Source organism: Heptranchias perlo, chromosome 1, assembly GCF_035084215.1.
Source record: "Heptranchias perlo isolate sHepPer1 chromosome 1, sHepPer1.hap1, whole genome shotgun sequence".
NCBI lineage: Eukaryota > Metazoa > Chordata > Chondrichthyes > Hexanchiformes > Hexanchidae > Heptranchias > Heptranchias perlo.
The window spans coordinates 116062584-116078146 of NC_090325.1; the positions used below are offsets into that span (position 1 = coordinate 116062584).

The 15563-nt window shown below is 46.4% G+C and overlaps 1 protein-coding gene across 1 annotated transcript in view; it reads left to right on the top strand.

The window, feature by feature from the left end:
- Positions 1-520: 520 nt before the first annotated feature.
- Positions 521-15563, top strand: part of LOC137340753 (sodium-dependent organic anion transporter-like) — a 43261-nt gene continuing 28218 nt past the window's right edge. Inside the window, exon 1 of the mRNA XM_068003535.1 lies at positions 521-948. Within this exon, the coding sequence (XP_067859636.1) occupies positions 554-948 (395 nt within the window). The 5' untranslated portion in view covers positions 521-553. The remainder of the gene's footprint in view (positions 949-15563) is intronic.

Here is a 15563-nt window from a genome sequence, read left to right on the forward strand (position 1 = left end):
AAGGGGGCATAGATTCAAGGTAAAAGGCGGGAGGTTTAGAGGGGATTTGAGAAAGAACTTTTTCACCCAGAGGGTGGTTGGAGTCTGGAACTCACTGCCTGAGAGGGTTGTGGAGGCAGGAACCCTCACAACATTCAAGAAGCATTTGGATGAGCACTTGAAATGCCATAGCATACAAGGCTACGGACCAAATGCTGGAATATGGGATTAGATTAGACAGGGCTTGATGGCCGGCGCGGACACGATGGGCCGAAGGGCCTCTATCCGTGCTGTATAACTCTATGACTCTATCATTTAATATAGTGTTTCTACGATATCCTCTAAAACAAAGTCTTGTTTTAGAGTTAATCTGCAGTGCACTGCTCCAGTCCTCAAGATGTTAATATTTGCACAATACCATGTCAGATTTATTGTATTCAATATCAACACCCATTCCAGTCTGACGTAGAAATTCTGTCTGGGGAGTTTCCATGTAAAAGTTAAAACCTTTAAAACACAAGAATACAACCAGCTGCACACAGCCAGTGCAAGTTGCACATTTGTAAAAGAGAAAATGCAAAATTTCACAAACAGTCAAATGCTTCTCGGCGTTACTACACCCAGCAATGAAGAGTTTAATCAAAATAGGACAACAATTGATGAAGCCTTTAATCAGCTTATGATGAACAATGTAAGTGCACCACTTATTGGAGCACTCCTATTGATCATGTTTTCCATGGGCTGCACTGTTGACCTGAACAAGCTATGGGCTCTCTTGAAGAGACCGTGGGGACTAGCTGTGGGCATCGTTTGCCAGTTTGGATTTATGCCACTTATTGCATTTACCATGGCGGTTTCTTTTAAATTGAAACCCGCTCCAGCAATTGCTGTACTTGTTTTGGGCTCTTGTCCTGGAGGAACTATTTCAAATGTAATGAGCTATTGGACTGATGGAGACATGGATCTCAGGTGAGTGTTTATGGTTTCCTCTCCATCTTTCACTTATCAAGTTACGCATATTTTCTCCTCTCTGCACGTCCTTTCTGCAAAACATTAATAATTTTATCGCTGATAATAAATTGGAAAATCTTTCCCTCTGTGTTCTCTTTACCTTATCAGTACCTCACTTTATTTTCTTAACAATTTGCAATTTTGTTTTTTATTCATTCATGGGATGTGGGCGTCACTGGCAAGGCCAGCATTTATTGCCCATCGCTAATTGCCCTTGAGAAGGTGGTGGTGAGCCACCTTCTTGAAACGCTGCAGTCTGTATGGTGAAGGTTCTCCCACAGTGCTGTTAGGTAGGGAGTTCCAGGATTTTGATCCAGCGACGATGAAGGGACGGCAATATATTTCTAAATCGGGATGGTGTATGACTTGGAGGGGAACGTCCAGGTGGTGTTGTTCCCATGTGCCTGCTGCCCTTGTCCTTCTAGGTGGTAGGGGTCGCGGGTTTGGAAGGTGCTGTCGAAGAAGCCTTGGCAAGTTGCTGCAGTACATTTTGTAGATGGTACACACTGCAGTCAGAGTGCGCCGGTGGTGGAGGGAGTGAATGTTTAAGGTGGGGATGGGATGCCAATCAAACGGGCTGCTTTGCTTAGATGGTATCGAACTTCTTGAGTGTTGTTGGATCTGCACTCGTCCAGGCAAGTGGAGAGTATTCCATCACACTCCTGACTTGTACCTTGTAGATGGTAGAAAGGCTTTTGGGAGTCAGGAGGTGAGTCACTTGCCACAGAATACGGAGCCTCTGACCTGTTCTTGTAGCCACAGTATTTATGTGGCTGGTCCAGTTAAGTTCCTGGTCAATGGTGACCCCCAGGATGTTGATGGTGGGGGATTCGGCGATGGTAATGCCGTTGAATGTCAAGGGGAAGTGGTTAGACTCTCTCTTGTTGGAGATGGTCATTGCCTGGCACTTATCTGGCGCGAATGTTACTTGCCACTTATCAGCCCAAGCCTGAATGTCTTGCTGCATGCGGGCTCGGACTGCTTCATTATCTGAGGGGTTGTGAATGGAACTGAACACTGTGCAATTATCAGCAAACATCCCCACTTCTGACCTTAAAATGGAGGGAAGGTCATTGATGAAGCAGCTGAAGATGGTTGGGCCTAGGACACTGCCCTGAGGAACTCCTGCAGCAATGTCCTGGGGCTGAGATGATTGGCCTCCAACATCCACTACCATCTTCCTTTGTACTAGGTATGACTTCTGCCAATGGAGAGTTTTCCCCCTGATTCCCATTGACTTCAATTTTACTAGGGCTCCTTGGTGCCACACTCAGTCAAATGCTGCCTTGATATCAAGGACAGTCACTCTCACCTCATCCCTGAAATTCAGCTCTTTTGTCCATGTTTGGACCAAAGCTGTAATGAGGTCTGGAGCCGAGTGGTCCTGGCAGAACCCAAACTGAGCATCGGTGAGCAGGTTATTGGTGAGTAAGTGCCGCTTGATAGCACTATCAACGACACCTTCCATCACTTTGCTGATGATTGAGAGTAGACTGATGGGGCAGTAATTGGCCGGATTGGATTTGTCCTGCTTTTTGTTGACAGGACATACCTGGGCAATTTTCCACATTGTTGGGTAGATGCTAGTATTGTAGCTGTACTGGAACAGCTTGGCTAGAGGTGCGGCTAGTTCTGGAGCACAAGTCTTCAGCACTACAGCCGGGATGTTGTCGGGGCCCATAGCCTTTGTTGTATCCAGTGCACTCAGCCATTTCTTTATATCATGTGGAGTGAATCGAATTGGCTGAAGACTGGCTTCTGTGAAGGTGGGGATCTTGAGAGGAGGCCGAGATGGATCATCCACTCAACACGTCTGGCTGAAAATGGTTGCAAACGCTTCAGCCTTGAATTTTGCACTCATATGCTGGACTCTGCTATCATTGAGGATGGGGATGTTCATGGAGCCTCCTCCTCCTGTTAGTTGTTTAATTGTCCACCACCATTCACGACTGGATGTGGCAGGACTGCAGAGCTTTGATCTGATCCATTGGTTGTGGGATCGCTTCGCTCTGTCTTCCGCTGTTTATCATGTACGTAGTCCTGTGTTGTAGCTTCACCCGGTTGGCACCTCATTTTTAGGCACACCTGGTGCTGCTCCTGGCATGCTCTTCTACACTCTTCATTGAACCAGGGCTGATCCCATGGCTTGTTGGCAATGGTAGAGTGAGGAATATGCCGGGCCATGAGATTACAGATTGTGCTGGAATACAATTCTGCTGCTGCTGATGGCCCACAGCACCTCATGGATGCTCAGTTGTGAGCTGCTAGATCTGTTCTGAATCTATCCCATTTAGCACGGTGGTAGTGCCACACAACACGTTGGATGGTGTCCTCAGTGCAAAGATGGGACTTCGTCTCTATGAGGACTGTGCGGTGGTCACTCCTACCACTACTGTCATGGACAGATGCATCTGTGACAGGTAGATTGGTGAGGACAAAGTCAAGTAGGTTTTTCCCTCGTGTTGGTTCTCTCACCACCTGCTGCAGGCCCAGTCTGGCAGCTATGTCCTTCAGGACTCGGCCAGCTCGGTCAGTAGTGGTGCTACCGAGCCACTCTTGGTGATGGACATTGAAGTCCCCCACCCAGAGTACATCCTGTGCCCTTGCTACCCTCAGTGCTTCCTCCAAGTGGAGCTCAACATGAAGGAGAACTGATTCATCAGCTGAGGGAGGGCGATAGTTAGTAATCCGCAGGAGGTTTCCTTGCCCATGTTTGACCTGATGCCATGAGACTTCATGGGGTCCAGAGACACTCCCTCCTGACTGTATACCACTGTGCTGCCACCTCTGGTGGTTCTGTCCTGCCGGTGGGACAGGACATACCCAGGGATGCTGATGGAGGAGCCTGGGATGTTGGCTGAAAGGTATGATTCTGTGAGTATGTTATGGATTTACTATGATATCACCTGCATAAAGTGCTTTGCACAACACTTTTCCAAGCTTGGCAACACTATGTATGTGGTGACAACAACAAGTCGACAATAAAGTTATCCATTTTTTTATACGTAGTCCACTGAAATCCCTCCTGTAAGCATAGAGTGATACAGCAGAGAAGGAGGCCATTCGGCCCAAGGTTTCTATGCCAGCTTTTTGAAAAAGCTATTCAATTGGTCCCACTCCCCTCGTCTTTCCCCATAGCCTTGCAATTTTCTCCTTTAACCAGAAATCAGTGCTTCTTTTACAAATGAATGCATGCAGATCAAAGAGAAGGACTTAATATTACAAGCTGCCATATCTTATAAAAGCCTTGTGTGCAAAAAATACTCAGTATTTGACCTTCAATCTACTTTCTGCATGATCAGAAATATGGAGGAATATAACTACACTACAAATATACCCATTTCTGAATATAACTACACTACAAATATACCCATTTCTGAATATAACTACACTACAAATATACCCATTTCTGAATATAACTACACTGCTAATATACCCATTTCTGAATATTTTTTGTTTCAAAGCTTCTAGAAAATCACATTATTCTATTTAGTCATTAAAAACTTAAAAGAGGGACATAATACAAATAACATAATACAAAGTTTTCCCTGTCAACTTCAATTCATTGTGTTCATTGCTCGCTCAAGGTGAAACTAAGTGTTACTTGACAGGATTAACTTTTGCTTTTTTTTTGCTTTTATTTGTATATTCAGTTGTTGGCAACAAAAGAGAGTCCTCAGTAACTCGATGATCGTCAGCCACTGGGTTGATTAACTCCTTCAAAAAGAGCTGAATTAGGAACAGAACAATGAGAACGATCCTCTGTATGACACTGCTGCAGTCACTGGATCTGCTACCTCCTGCCAAGCATACTGGCGTTGTGTGCCTCCTCATCCTCTGCCATCCCAGGGGAAAAGAACCTCTATCCTCACCTGCATTTGCTGAAGCAATATGCCCTTGCAAGCTACCGCATCATCTTCAACCTCCCTTTTCTCTCAAGTCTTTGAACGTGTTGTTGCCTCCTAAATTCGTGCCCATTACCCCCGCAACTCCACGTTTGAATCTCTTAACTCAGGTTTCTGTCCCTGTCACAGCACTGAAATGTCCCTAATGTAAGTCACAAATTACATCCTCTGTGACTGTGACCGTGGTGCATTATCCATCCTCACCTTCTTGGCCTCCCTGCAGCTTTTGAAATGGTTAACACATCATCCTCCCCCAGTGCCCCACCACCATTGTCCAGTTTGGTGGGACTGCTTGGTTCCATTCTTACCTATCCAATCCTGGCCAGAGCAACTCCAGCAATAACTTATATTACCACCCCTGCACCGTTATCTCTGGAGCAGCCAAGGATTTATCCTTGTCCCACTACTCTTCCTCATCTACATGCTGCCCCTTGGCGACATCATCTACAGGCATGCTGTCAGCTTCCGCATGTACACTGATGCCAGCCAGCTCTACCACTCCACCACTGCCTCGATCCAACACTGCCTCTGTGTTGTCAGACAGCTTGCCCAATCTCCAGTTTTGGATGAGCTGCAATATCCTCCAGTTAAACATTGGGAAAAAAGAAAGACTTGTATTTATATAGCACCTTTTATGATCTCAGGACGTCCCAAAACTCTTTACAACCAATGAAGTACTTTTGAAGTGTAGTCACTGTTGTAATGTTGGAAACACGGCAGCCAATTTGCACACAGCAAGGTCCCTCAGAAATTAAATAGTGACCAGATAATCTGTTTTTGTGATGTTGGTTGAGGAATAAATATTGGCCAGGACACCAGGGAGAATTCCCCTGCTCTAATTTGAAATAGGGCCATGGGATCTTTTACATTCACCTGAGAGGGCAGACAGGGCCTTTGTTTATCGTTTCATCCAAAAGACGGCACTTCCGCCAGTGCAGCACTAAAAGTGCTAAGGCAAGTCATGGCAGCGCAGCTCGCACCCGTGACATGCTCCTCCTGCACTATGTGGGAAGTCATGGACACTATCAGTGTTCCTGGCGACCATGTGTGCAGGAAGTGTGTCCAGCTGCAGCTACTGGCTAACCGTCTTTCGGAGCTGGAGCTGCGGGTGGATTCACTGTGGAGCATCTGCGATGCTGAGACTATCGTGGATAGCACATTCAGTGAGGTGGTCACACCGCAGGTAAAGAATACGCAGGCAGAAAGGAAATGGGTGACCGCCAGGCAGAGTAAAAGGACTAGGCAGGTAGAGCAGGAGTCCCCTGGGGCCATCTCCCTCTCAAACAGATATTCTGCTTTGGATACTGTTGGGGGAGATGGCTTATCAGGGGAATGCAGCAAGAGCCAGGTTCGGGGCACCACGGGTGGCTCTGCTGCACAGGAGGGGAGGAAGGGTGGCAGGGCTATAGTGATAGGGGATTCAATTGTAAGGGGAACAGATAGGCGTTTCTGCGGCCGCAAACGTGACTCCAGGATGGTATGTTGCCTCCCTGGTGCTAGGGTCAAGGATGTCACGGAGCGGCTACAGGGCATTCTGGAGGGGGAGGGTGAACAGCCAGTAGTCGTGGTCCATATTGGTACCAACGGCATAGGTAAGAAAAGGGATGAGGTCCTGCAAGGTGAATTTAAGGAGTTAGGAGATAAATTAAAAAGCAAGACTTCAAAGGTAGTGATCTCAGGATTACTACCGGTGCCACGTGCTAGTGAGTATAGGAACAGGAGAATAGACAGGATGAATGCGTGGCTGCAGGGATGGTGTAGGAGGGAGGGATTTAGATTCCTGGGACATTGGGACTGGTTCTGGGGAAGGTGGGACCTGTACAAGCGTGACGGGTTACACCCGAGCAGGACCGGGACCAATGTCCTCGCGGGGGTGTTTGCTAGTGCTGTTCTTGAACAACTGTTTGTACTATTTGTACAAACAGTTGTTCAAGGAAGGTTTAAACTAGAGTGGCAGGGGGATGGGAACCTGAGCGGGGAGTCAGAAGGGAATAAAGTTGAGAGCAGCAAGAGAGGGGAAGACCCAGGGGAAATCTACAATACAAATAGTACAAACAGTTGTTCAAGAACAAGTGAAAGGGAAAAGCATAGAGCAGCGGAAAGAAAGTGCACTTTAGGCACTTTAGGTACTTTAAGCACGACAGATAAAATGAAAACTAGAAGGCGTAAGGCGATTAACCCAGCATCAAAGCTGTGGCAGGGGGTTGGGAACCTGAGCAGGGAGACAGAGGAAAGCGTATCAGGAAGGGACAGAAGGTATGGAGTAAAAGGTAAAGTGTTAAAAAAGGAAAAAGCAGGAACTAAGTGTCACAAAACATATTTGAAAATTCTTTATCTGAATGCACGTATCATTTGTAACAAAATGGACGAGTTAACGGCACAAATAACTACGTATGGGTATGATCTTGTGGCCATTACAGAAACATGGCTGCAGGGTGACAACGACTGGGAATTAAATATGCCAGGGTATTTAACAATCAGGAAGGACAGGCAGGAAGGAAGGGGAGGTGGGGTGGCTATGTTAATAAGGGAAGGAATCACTGTAACACAGAGAAAAGATATTGGGACAAAGGATCAGGATAATGAAACAATTTGGGTAGAGATAAGGAATAACAAGGGTCAAAAAACACTCGTGGGCGTAGTATATAGGCCTCCTAATAGTTGCAACTCTGCTGGAAGAAGTATTAATCAGGAAATAGTCGGGGCATGTAATAAGGGAACAGCTATAATTATGGGGGATTTTAACTATCATATTAACTGGACAAATCAAATTGGGCAGGGTAGCCTTGAGGAAGAGTTTATTGAGTGTATTAGGGATGGATTTCTTGAGCAGTATGTAACTGAACCAACAAGGGGGCAAGCAACCTAGGACCTGGTCCTGTGTAATGAGCCAGGATTAATTAATAATGTCCTAGTTAAGGATCCCCTTGGAATGAGTGACCATAACATGGTTACATTCCATATCCAATTAGAGAGTGAGAAGGTTGGTTCTCAAACAAGTGTACTGAGCTTGAATAAAGGAGACTATGATGGTATGAGAGCGGAATTGATTAAAGTGGACTGGGAAAATAGATTAAAGGGTAAGATGGTACATGAGCAGTGGTGTTCATTTAAGGAGTTATTTTACAACTTTCAAAAAATATATATTCCACTGAGGAAAAAAAGAGTGTAAAAGAAATGACAGCCATCCGTGGCTAAGTAAAGAAATTAAGGATAGTATCCGACCAAACTTAGTGGGAGGATAGAAGATTGGGAAGTCTTCAAAAGACAGCAAAAAGTAACGAAAGGATTGATTAAGAAGGGGAAGATAGATTATGAAAATAAATTAGCAAAAAATATAAAAACAGATAGCAAGAGTTTCTACAGTTATATAAAAAGAAAAAGGGTGGCTAAGGCAAACGTAGGTCCTTTAGAGGATGAGACCGGGAAATTAATGGTGGGAAACATGGAGATGGCAAAAATGCTGAACAAATATTTTGTTTCAGTCTTTACGGTAGAGGACACTAAGAATATCCCAACACTGGACAAACAGGGGGCTCTAGTGGGGGAGGAGCTAAATACGATCAAAATCACTAAGGAATTGGTACTCAGTAAATTAATGGGACTCAAGGCGGATAAATCCCCTGGACCTGATGGCTTCCATCCTAGGGTCTTGAGGGAAGTGGCAGTGGGGATTGTGGATGCTTTGGTAATAATTTTCCAAAATTCTCTGGACTCGGCAAAGGTCCCGCCAGATTGGAAAACTGCCAATGTAACACCATCATTTAAAAAGGGTAGTAGGCAGAAGGCTGGAAATTATAGACCAGTTAGCTTAACATCTGTGGTGGGTAAAATTTTGGAGTCTATTATTAAGGAGACATTTGGATAAACATAATTTAATAGGACAAAGTCAGCATGGCTTTACAAATGGGAAGTCATGTCTGACAAATTTGCTTGAGTTCTCTGAGGATATAACGTACAGGGTGGATAAAGGGGAACCAGTGGACGTACTGTATTTGGACTTCCAGAAGGCATTCGACAAGGTGCCACATAAAAGATTATTGCTCAAGATAAAGAATCACTGGATTGGGGGTAATATTCTGGCATGGGTGGAGGATTGGTTATCTAACAGGAAGCAGAGAGTTGGGATAAGTGGTACATTCTCGGACTGGCAACCAGTAGCCAGTGGTGTTCCACAGGGGTCGGTGCTGGGTCCCCAACTCTTTACAATCTATATTAATGATTTGGAGGAGGGGACCGAGTGTAACATATCAAAGTTTGCAGATGATACAAAGATGGGAGGGAAAGTAGAGAGTGAGGAGGACATAAAAAACCTACAAGGGGATATAGACAGGCTGGGTGAGTGGGCGGAGATTTGGCAGATGCAATACAATATTGGAAAATGTGAGGTTATGCACTTTGGCAGGAAAAATCGGAGAGCAAGTTATTATCTTAATGGCGAGAAACTGGAAAGTACTGCAGTACAAAGGGATCTGGGGGTCCTAGTGCAAGAAAATCAAAACGTTAGTTTGCAGGTGCAGCAGGTGATCAAGAAGGCCAATGGAATGTTGGCTTTTATTGCTAGGGGGATAGAATATAAAAACAGGGAGGTATTGCTGCAGTTATATAAGGTATTGGTGAGACCGCACCTGGAATACTGCATACAGTTTTGGTGTCCATACTTAAGAAAAGACATACTTGCTCTCGAGGCAGTACAAAGAAGGTTCACTCGGTTAATCCCGGGGATGAGGGGGTGGACATATGAGGAGAGGTTGAGTAGCTTGGGACTCTACTCATTGGAGTTCAGAAGAATGAGAGGCGATCTTATTGAAACATATATGATTGTAAGGATGTTCCCAAGGATGGGTGAAACTAGAACTAGGGGGCATAATCTTAGAATAAGGGGCTGCTCTTTCAAAACTGAGATGAGGAGAAACTTCTTCACTCAGAGGGTAGTAGGTCTGTGGAATTTGCTGCCCCAGGAAGCTGTGGAAGCTACATCATTAAATAAATTTAAAACAGAAATCGACAGTTTCCTAGAAGTAAAGGGAATTAGGGGTTACGGGGAGCGGGCAGGAAATTGGACATGAATTTAGATTTGAGGTTAGGATCAGATCAGCCATGTTCTTATTGAATGGCGGAGCAGGCTCGAGGGGCCGATTGGCCTACTCCTGCTCCTATTTCTTATGTTCTTATGTTCTTATGAAAGGTCATCGACCTGAAAAATTAACTCTGTTTCTTTCTCCCCGGATGCTTGTTGAGTATTTCCAGCATTTTCTGTTTTTATTTTGGATTTCCAGCAACTGCAGTATTTTGCTTTTGATTTTATATAAATGCATGTTGTTGCTGTTCAAGTATTCCAATTTCTTAAACAATGTTTTCACTGTTGGCCACTAATAAAGGTTGTTACTCTGAAGTGTTCTGATATCACTAAAGCTCATTTGTAATTTGAAAGGAAAGTATATTCTCCTCAGTCCGTGGACTATTTGAAAAGTGCAGGTCCAAAGGGAAGGAGAGGAAGAGATTAAATTTCAGTTGTATTAAGGACCAATAACCTTCCCATTAACAAGATTAAAATGGTGCTTGTGGTGGGGATCCCCTATCGGTACATGGCCCGCGGGATGGTCCGCACCCCTACGGTCTACCTGCCTTTCTTCTATCACATTCCAGAGCCCCGAGAGCCTTCTGCTCTTTGCCAGCTTTTCCATGCTTCCCTCCCCCTCTGCTATTTTGCTGTAACCATTTATACCTCCTCTGGACCCATCTTTTGTTTCTATACTTGTCTCATTATCACCTCCTTTTGCCTTGTACCATCATCACTTTTGTCATTTAATCATTCCAACCCCCCACCCTTTCCCTTTTGTTCTTTCCCTGCCCCCCCACCCCCTCGACCTGAAATGTTGGCCCCAATATTTACGGGGAGGCGGAGATCCTGTCGAACTTAACTGCAGGGCCTCATTATCATTTTTTTGTTCCATTTCCTGACCATCAGGGCTGGAGGGGGGCGGAGAGGTTTGCACCACTGTAAGAGGGGAGAGAATGAGGCTGAGATCAGCAGAGGGGAGGCCAAAGGCTTCCTTGAGAGGCTGGGGGGAGCACTCCTGCTCCTCCTAGCCCACAAGGAGTGCAGTAAAAGGCACTTACCTTGTGAAGCCGGCAGCTCCCGCCTCCCCTTCACTGCCGATCCCTGGGAAACCCGCGCAGTAACTGTAAAATTGGAATCGGGCTCCCAATTGCACTGTGGGAGCCCGATTTGAATATGTTAATGAAATGTCACACCTCCCCACGCCAGGACACCCGGACGCCACAAAACCTGTCGCTGTCAAAACGGCAATGGGCGGCAGGTTAAGATTGCGTTCCCCGTGTTTTCATTTTTAACCCCCCACACCCCGACCCTCTCCCGCCCATCGTGGCGGGGGTTAATATCGAGGCTGTCGACTCTGTTTCTCTCTCCCCAGATGCTGCCTGATCTGCTGAATATTTCCAGCACTTTCTGTTTTTATTGCAGATTTCTAGCATCCCCAGTATTTTGCTTTTGGTAAAATATTTATGTTGCTAAATATTTAATTCATTATTGTTGACATGTGTTTGGCCAGTATTTTGATTAATTACTAAAAGTAACAAAAATATGGTTTTATTTATATAAATGTGAGAAGAACGTCAGTATGTGCTGTGGAAAAATAATGATACCAAATTTTATTGCTTAAGTATTGTTTCGTAATTAGTAAACATTATGTAAGTAACTAAGTGTTGAACGACAAGGAGTCACTTGATCTATTGGGCATGATTTTGAAAGGAAAGTGTGGGGTGCCTTTGTGGGGGGTCAAAGAAAATCGGGTTTTTGAGGAGTGGGCAGAAATTCCGGCTCCAACATGCCGAAGAACACGTGTGACCCAGACTCATCTGAGTGCACACGCCGTTCCTGAACCTGAGGACTGGCTCCTCGGGGACAAGGAATACCCCCTGCACACGTGGCTGATGACACCTCTGAGGAACCCCATCAGTGAGCACCAGCGTCGATACAACAAGTCACATCGCCACCAGATCAGTCATTGAACGTGCGATAGGACTGCTGAAGATGCGATTTCGGTGCCTCGATCATTCTGGGGGAGCGCTTCAATAAGCACCAGTGAGAGTGGGTCGCATTATAGTAGTGTGCTGTGTCCTGTATAACATGATGCAACATGGAGGGTTACCAGTTGATGAGGCCCCATGCCCTCATCCAGCATCCACATCTGCAACGAACATGGAGGAGGAGGAGGAGGAACCCATCAGCAGAACAGCGGCTCACCTGGCTGCTCGTGAGGCCAGGGAGTCACTCATATGTGAACAGTTCTCATAAGGAGATCACAAAGTGAGAATAGTCCAGTCCTCACACCACCTGGAAAGAGCAGCACCAACACCAGCCCCACCCCTGCACAAAACAGTCCTGCAACTACACATATACCTACTGTAAAGTCACCCACTGGGTGGCACCAAGTCTCGCCTTTCATGATGAAGCACATGAAAGGGCATTATCACAAAAGGCAGTCAAGAATAGGCAAGACGTGAGAATGATAACAATTAATGTGACTTTATCAAAAACCAAATATAAATGAAAAACATGACAGTCTGTCAGACTCCCTCATGCAAACCCTTCGTGATCACAAAATCTTAGCCTTTCTCTTCCTACTATTTCTACGTGGTGCATCCCCTGTGGCTGCAACAGAGTTAGTGGCAGGTTGCTCATGTCCATGCCCGTTCTGCTTAGATGCTTTCAGCTTACGCCCTCTGGGTTTTGGAGCCCGTGAGGGCCCCGCCAAAGACTACTCCACCTGTACCTGTGCAGGGGCAGATTTGGCCACCTGGAGAGGAAGCAGCATTGCGGGTACTGGTTGAGAGGGGGGCAACGGGTGAGACGTGGGAGCGCTTTGAGTGGAGTCCCCACTTCCATGTCCCCTTTCGACATCCTCCCTCTCCTGGATCAGGCCCACATCACTCCTATCACCCTGTTGGAGAACTGTTTGGAGGACATGTGTGATGCCTTATAAGCCCAGTTGTAAAGTTTCTGACTGCCTATTTAAGGCAGCAGAATGTCGTTCACCCTGAGTCCGGGTGGGCGTTGTCAGGGCCTGAATGGACTCATTTGTGAGCCGTGCTTGAAGCTCAACGGAGCCTAGCCTTCTCTCCAACGCAGACATTCCCGCACTTACCTGCGACCACTATCTCAGACATTTCTGCAGTTATGTGCAACACTGTCTCAGACAGTTCCTCACATCCCTGTGACACTATCTCAGAGATTCCATCACCCTTCCACTCGTGCAGGAGTTGGACTCCTCCATCCTCTGCGCTATTGTGGAGAGTGTGCGTGGCACCTGTTCCAGTACCTCGCAAATGTGCTGCTATACCTCGATCATCCTCTTTTTAAAGGATGGCCCCCGGGGTTCAGCGTCTGCGTCCAGCTGAGCAGAGCCTGGAGAGGAGTGCACCCACCAACGCCGACTCTCCGCAGCTGCCACTAGTGTCTGCTCGTGCTCACTTGTGTGTGGTGACTGACCAGGTGCCAACCCAACTAACTGACTACTAGGACCCAACAAGGTGTAAGTATCTGCACTGGTGGGTGGCTCACTAAGATGTGACGGTGCACCCTCAGAGGCCAGCAGGTCCTCTGAGGAATCATCCTCTCCAGTCACTGCGGTCGTTGAATGGCCTGTAAGAGAACAGAAGGCAATATTAAGCATCATCACAGATGTGTCATGTTGTGATGAGCATACTGAGATGTTTGTGGGGTACCAGCCTCGGCATCCTCGAGGGACAGGCACTCGAGGGTGCGGCTGATCTCCAGGGCCTCCTCCTCCGCCTCCATGAGGATCACTATTTGTTATGGCCCCCCTCCAGTCCTCGCCCTCTCATGTGCATTTTACGTTCTCCTCCTAGAAGGGGAGAAAGCACAGACGTGTGAGTGAGTGATGGTGAAGTGGTCAGCCAATGAATGCATGGCTTTGGTTGATGCTTTTTAAAAATTTATTCATGGGATGTGGGCGTCGCTGGCGAGGCCAGCATTTATTGCCCATCCCTAATTGCCCTTGAGAAGGTGGTGGTGAGCCGCCTTCTTGAACCGCTGCAGTCCGTGTGGTGAAGGTTCTCCCACAGTGCTGTTAGGAAGGGAGTTCCAGGATTTTGACCCAGCGACGATGAAGGAACAGCGATATATTTCCAAATCAGGATGGTGTGTGACTGACTGTGAAAGAGATGCATCAGAGGGTGAGTATCAGACAAAGACATCACACTGGATCAGGATTGGGGTGAATGGTAGTGGTGGGGTCACAAATGGGGAGGTGAGGATCAGGAAGTGAAAGTAAGTTCAGGATGAGCCTAAAAATGGGTGTGAGGAGTGGTGTGATGGAGTAGTGTTGGCAGTGCAGAATGATGTGAGGGGGGGGCGGTGATGTGCGACATGGAATGTAGGAGAATCAGTAAGTGTACTCACTTTTGCTGACCTAGCTGACCTCATTGAAACACTTCCTGCACTGGACCCAGGTGTGGGATATGTTACTCCTGCTGGTGACCTCCTCTGCCACCTTGAGCCAGGCCTTCTTGGTGGCAGAGGCAGGGCGCTTCCTCCTGTCGGCCGGGTAAAATAATTCCCTCCTCCTCCTCACCTGGCCAGTAGCACCTCAAGTGAGGCATCGCTGAATCTTGGAGCAACCTTGCCCCTGTGCTGCTCCATTGTGTCTTCTTGCTTCAGCAAAATCCTCTGGAGCAATGGCCCTTTAAATACAGACGCTCCAGCTGACAGCAGGTCATGCGGGTGCGCAGACGCCTGCTGCGCAGCTTTCGGACGGCAAACCTGGAAACAGGATTAATGGCCACTAATTAAGTTGCGATTGCCCGGAGAACGGTAAGTTCTATTATTCCGGTTAACCGTGCGCACATTCGCCCCACCTCTACTAACCCGCCGGCCTTTTAAAATCGTGCCCATTGAGTCTATTCCTGTTCATGGACCATATTCGATTTGTTGTATCCTGGAACTTAACAAATCCAGCCATGCTGCCGAAGGTGGCAAACCTGCAATTAGATAGAAAGAATTTGAACTTATATCTTTTCTTTCATGATCTCAGGATGTCCCAAAGCACTTCACAGTCAATGAAGTATTTTTGAAATGTGGCCACTGTTGTAATGTAGGGAAACACAGCAGTCAATTTGCATACAGCAAGGTCTCACAAACAACAATGACGCAAATGACCAATTAAACTGTTTTAGTGATGTTGGTTGAGGGACCAATATTGGCCAGTACACCGGGATAACTCACCTGCTCTTGTTCGAATAGTGTCATGGGATCTTTTACGTCCACATGAGAGGGCAGATGTGGCCTGGGTTTCATGTCTTATCCGAAAGATGGCACTTCCAACAGTGCAGCACTCCCTCAGGACTGCATTGGGTTGTCAGACTCTGTCTAGGATAATAATCACTAACCTTGCCAGATTAAAAATGACTACAGAATTTTGACTCTAGATGCAGGGTTCAAATGACTGGAGATAGTACAGAAAGTTAGTAGCATGGACAGAGACAGTCAGCATAAGAATGTGTTGAAATACCCAATATCGTTCTATTAGAAAAGATGAATTGTGATTGATCAGAATGAAAAAGTTGTAAAACTGGAAAACTCCTCATTGACCAGCTCTACAATTATAAAATGCAGCCATTGAT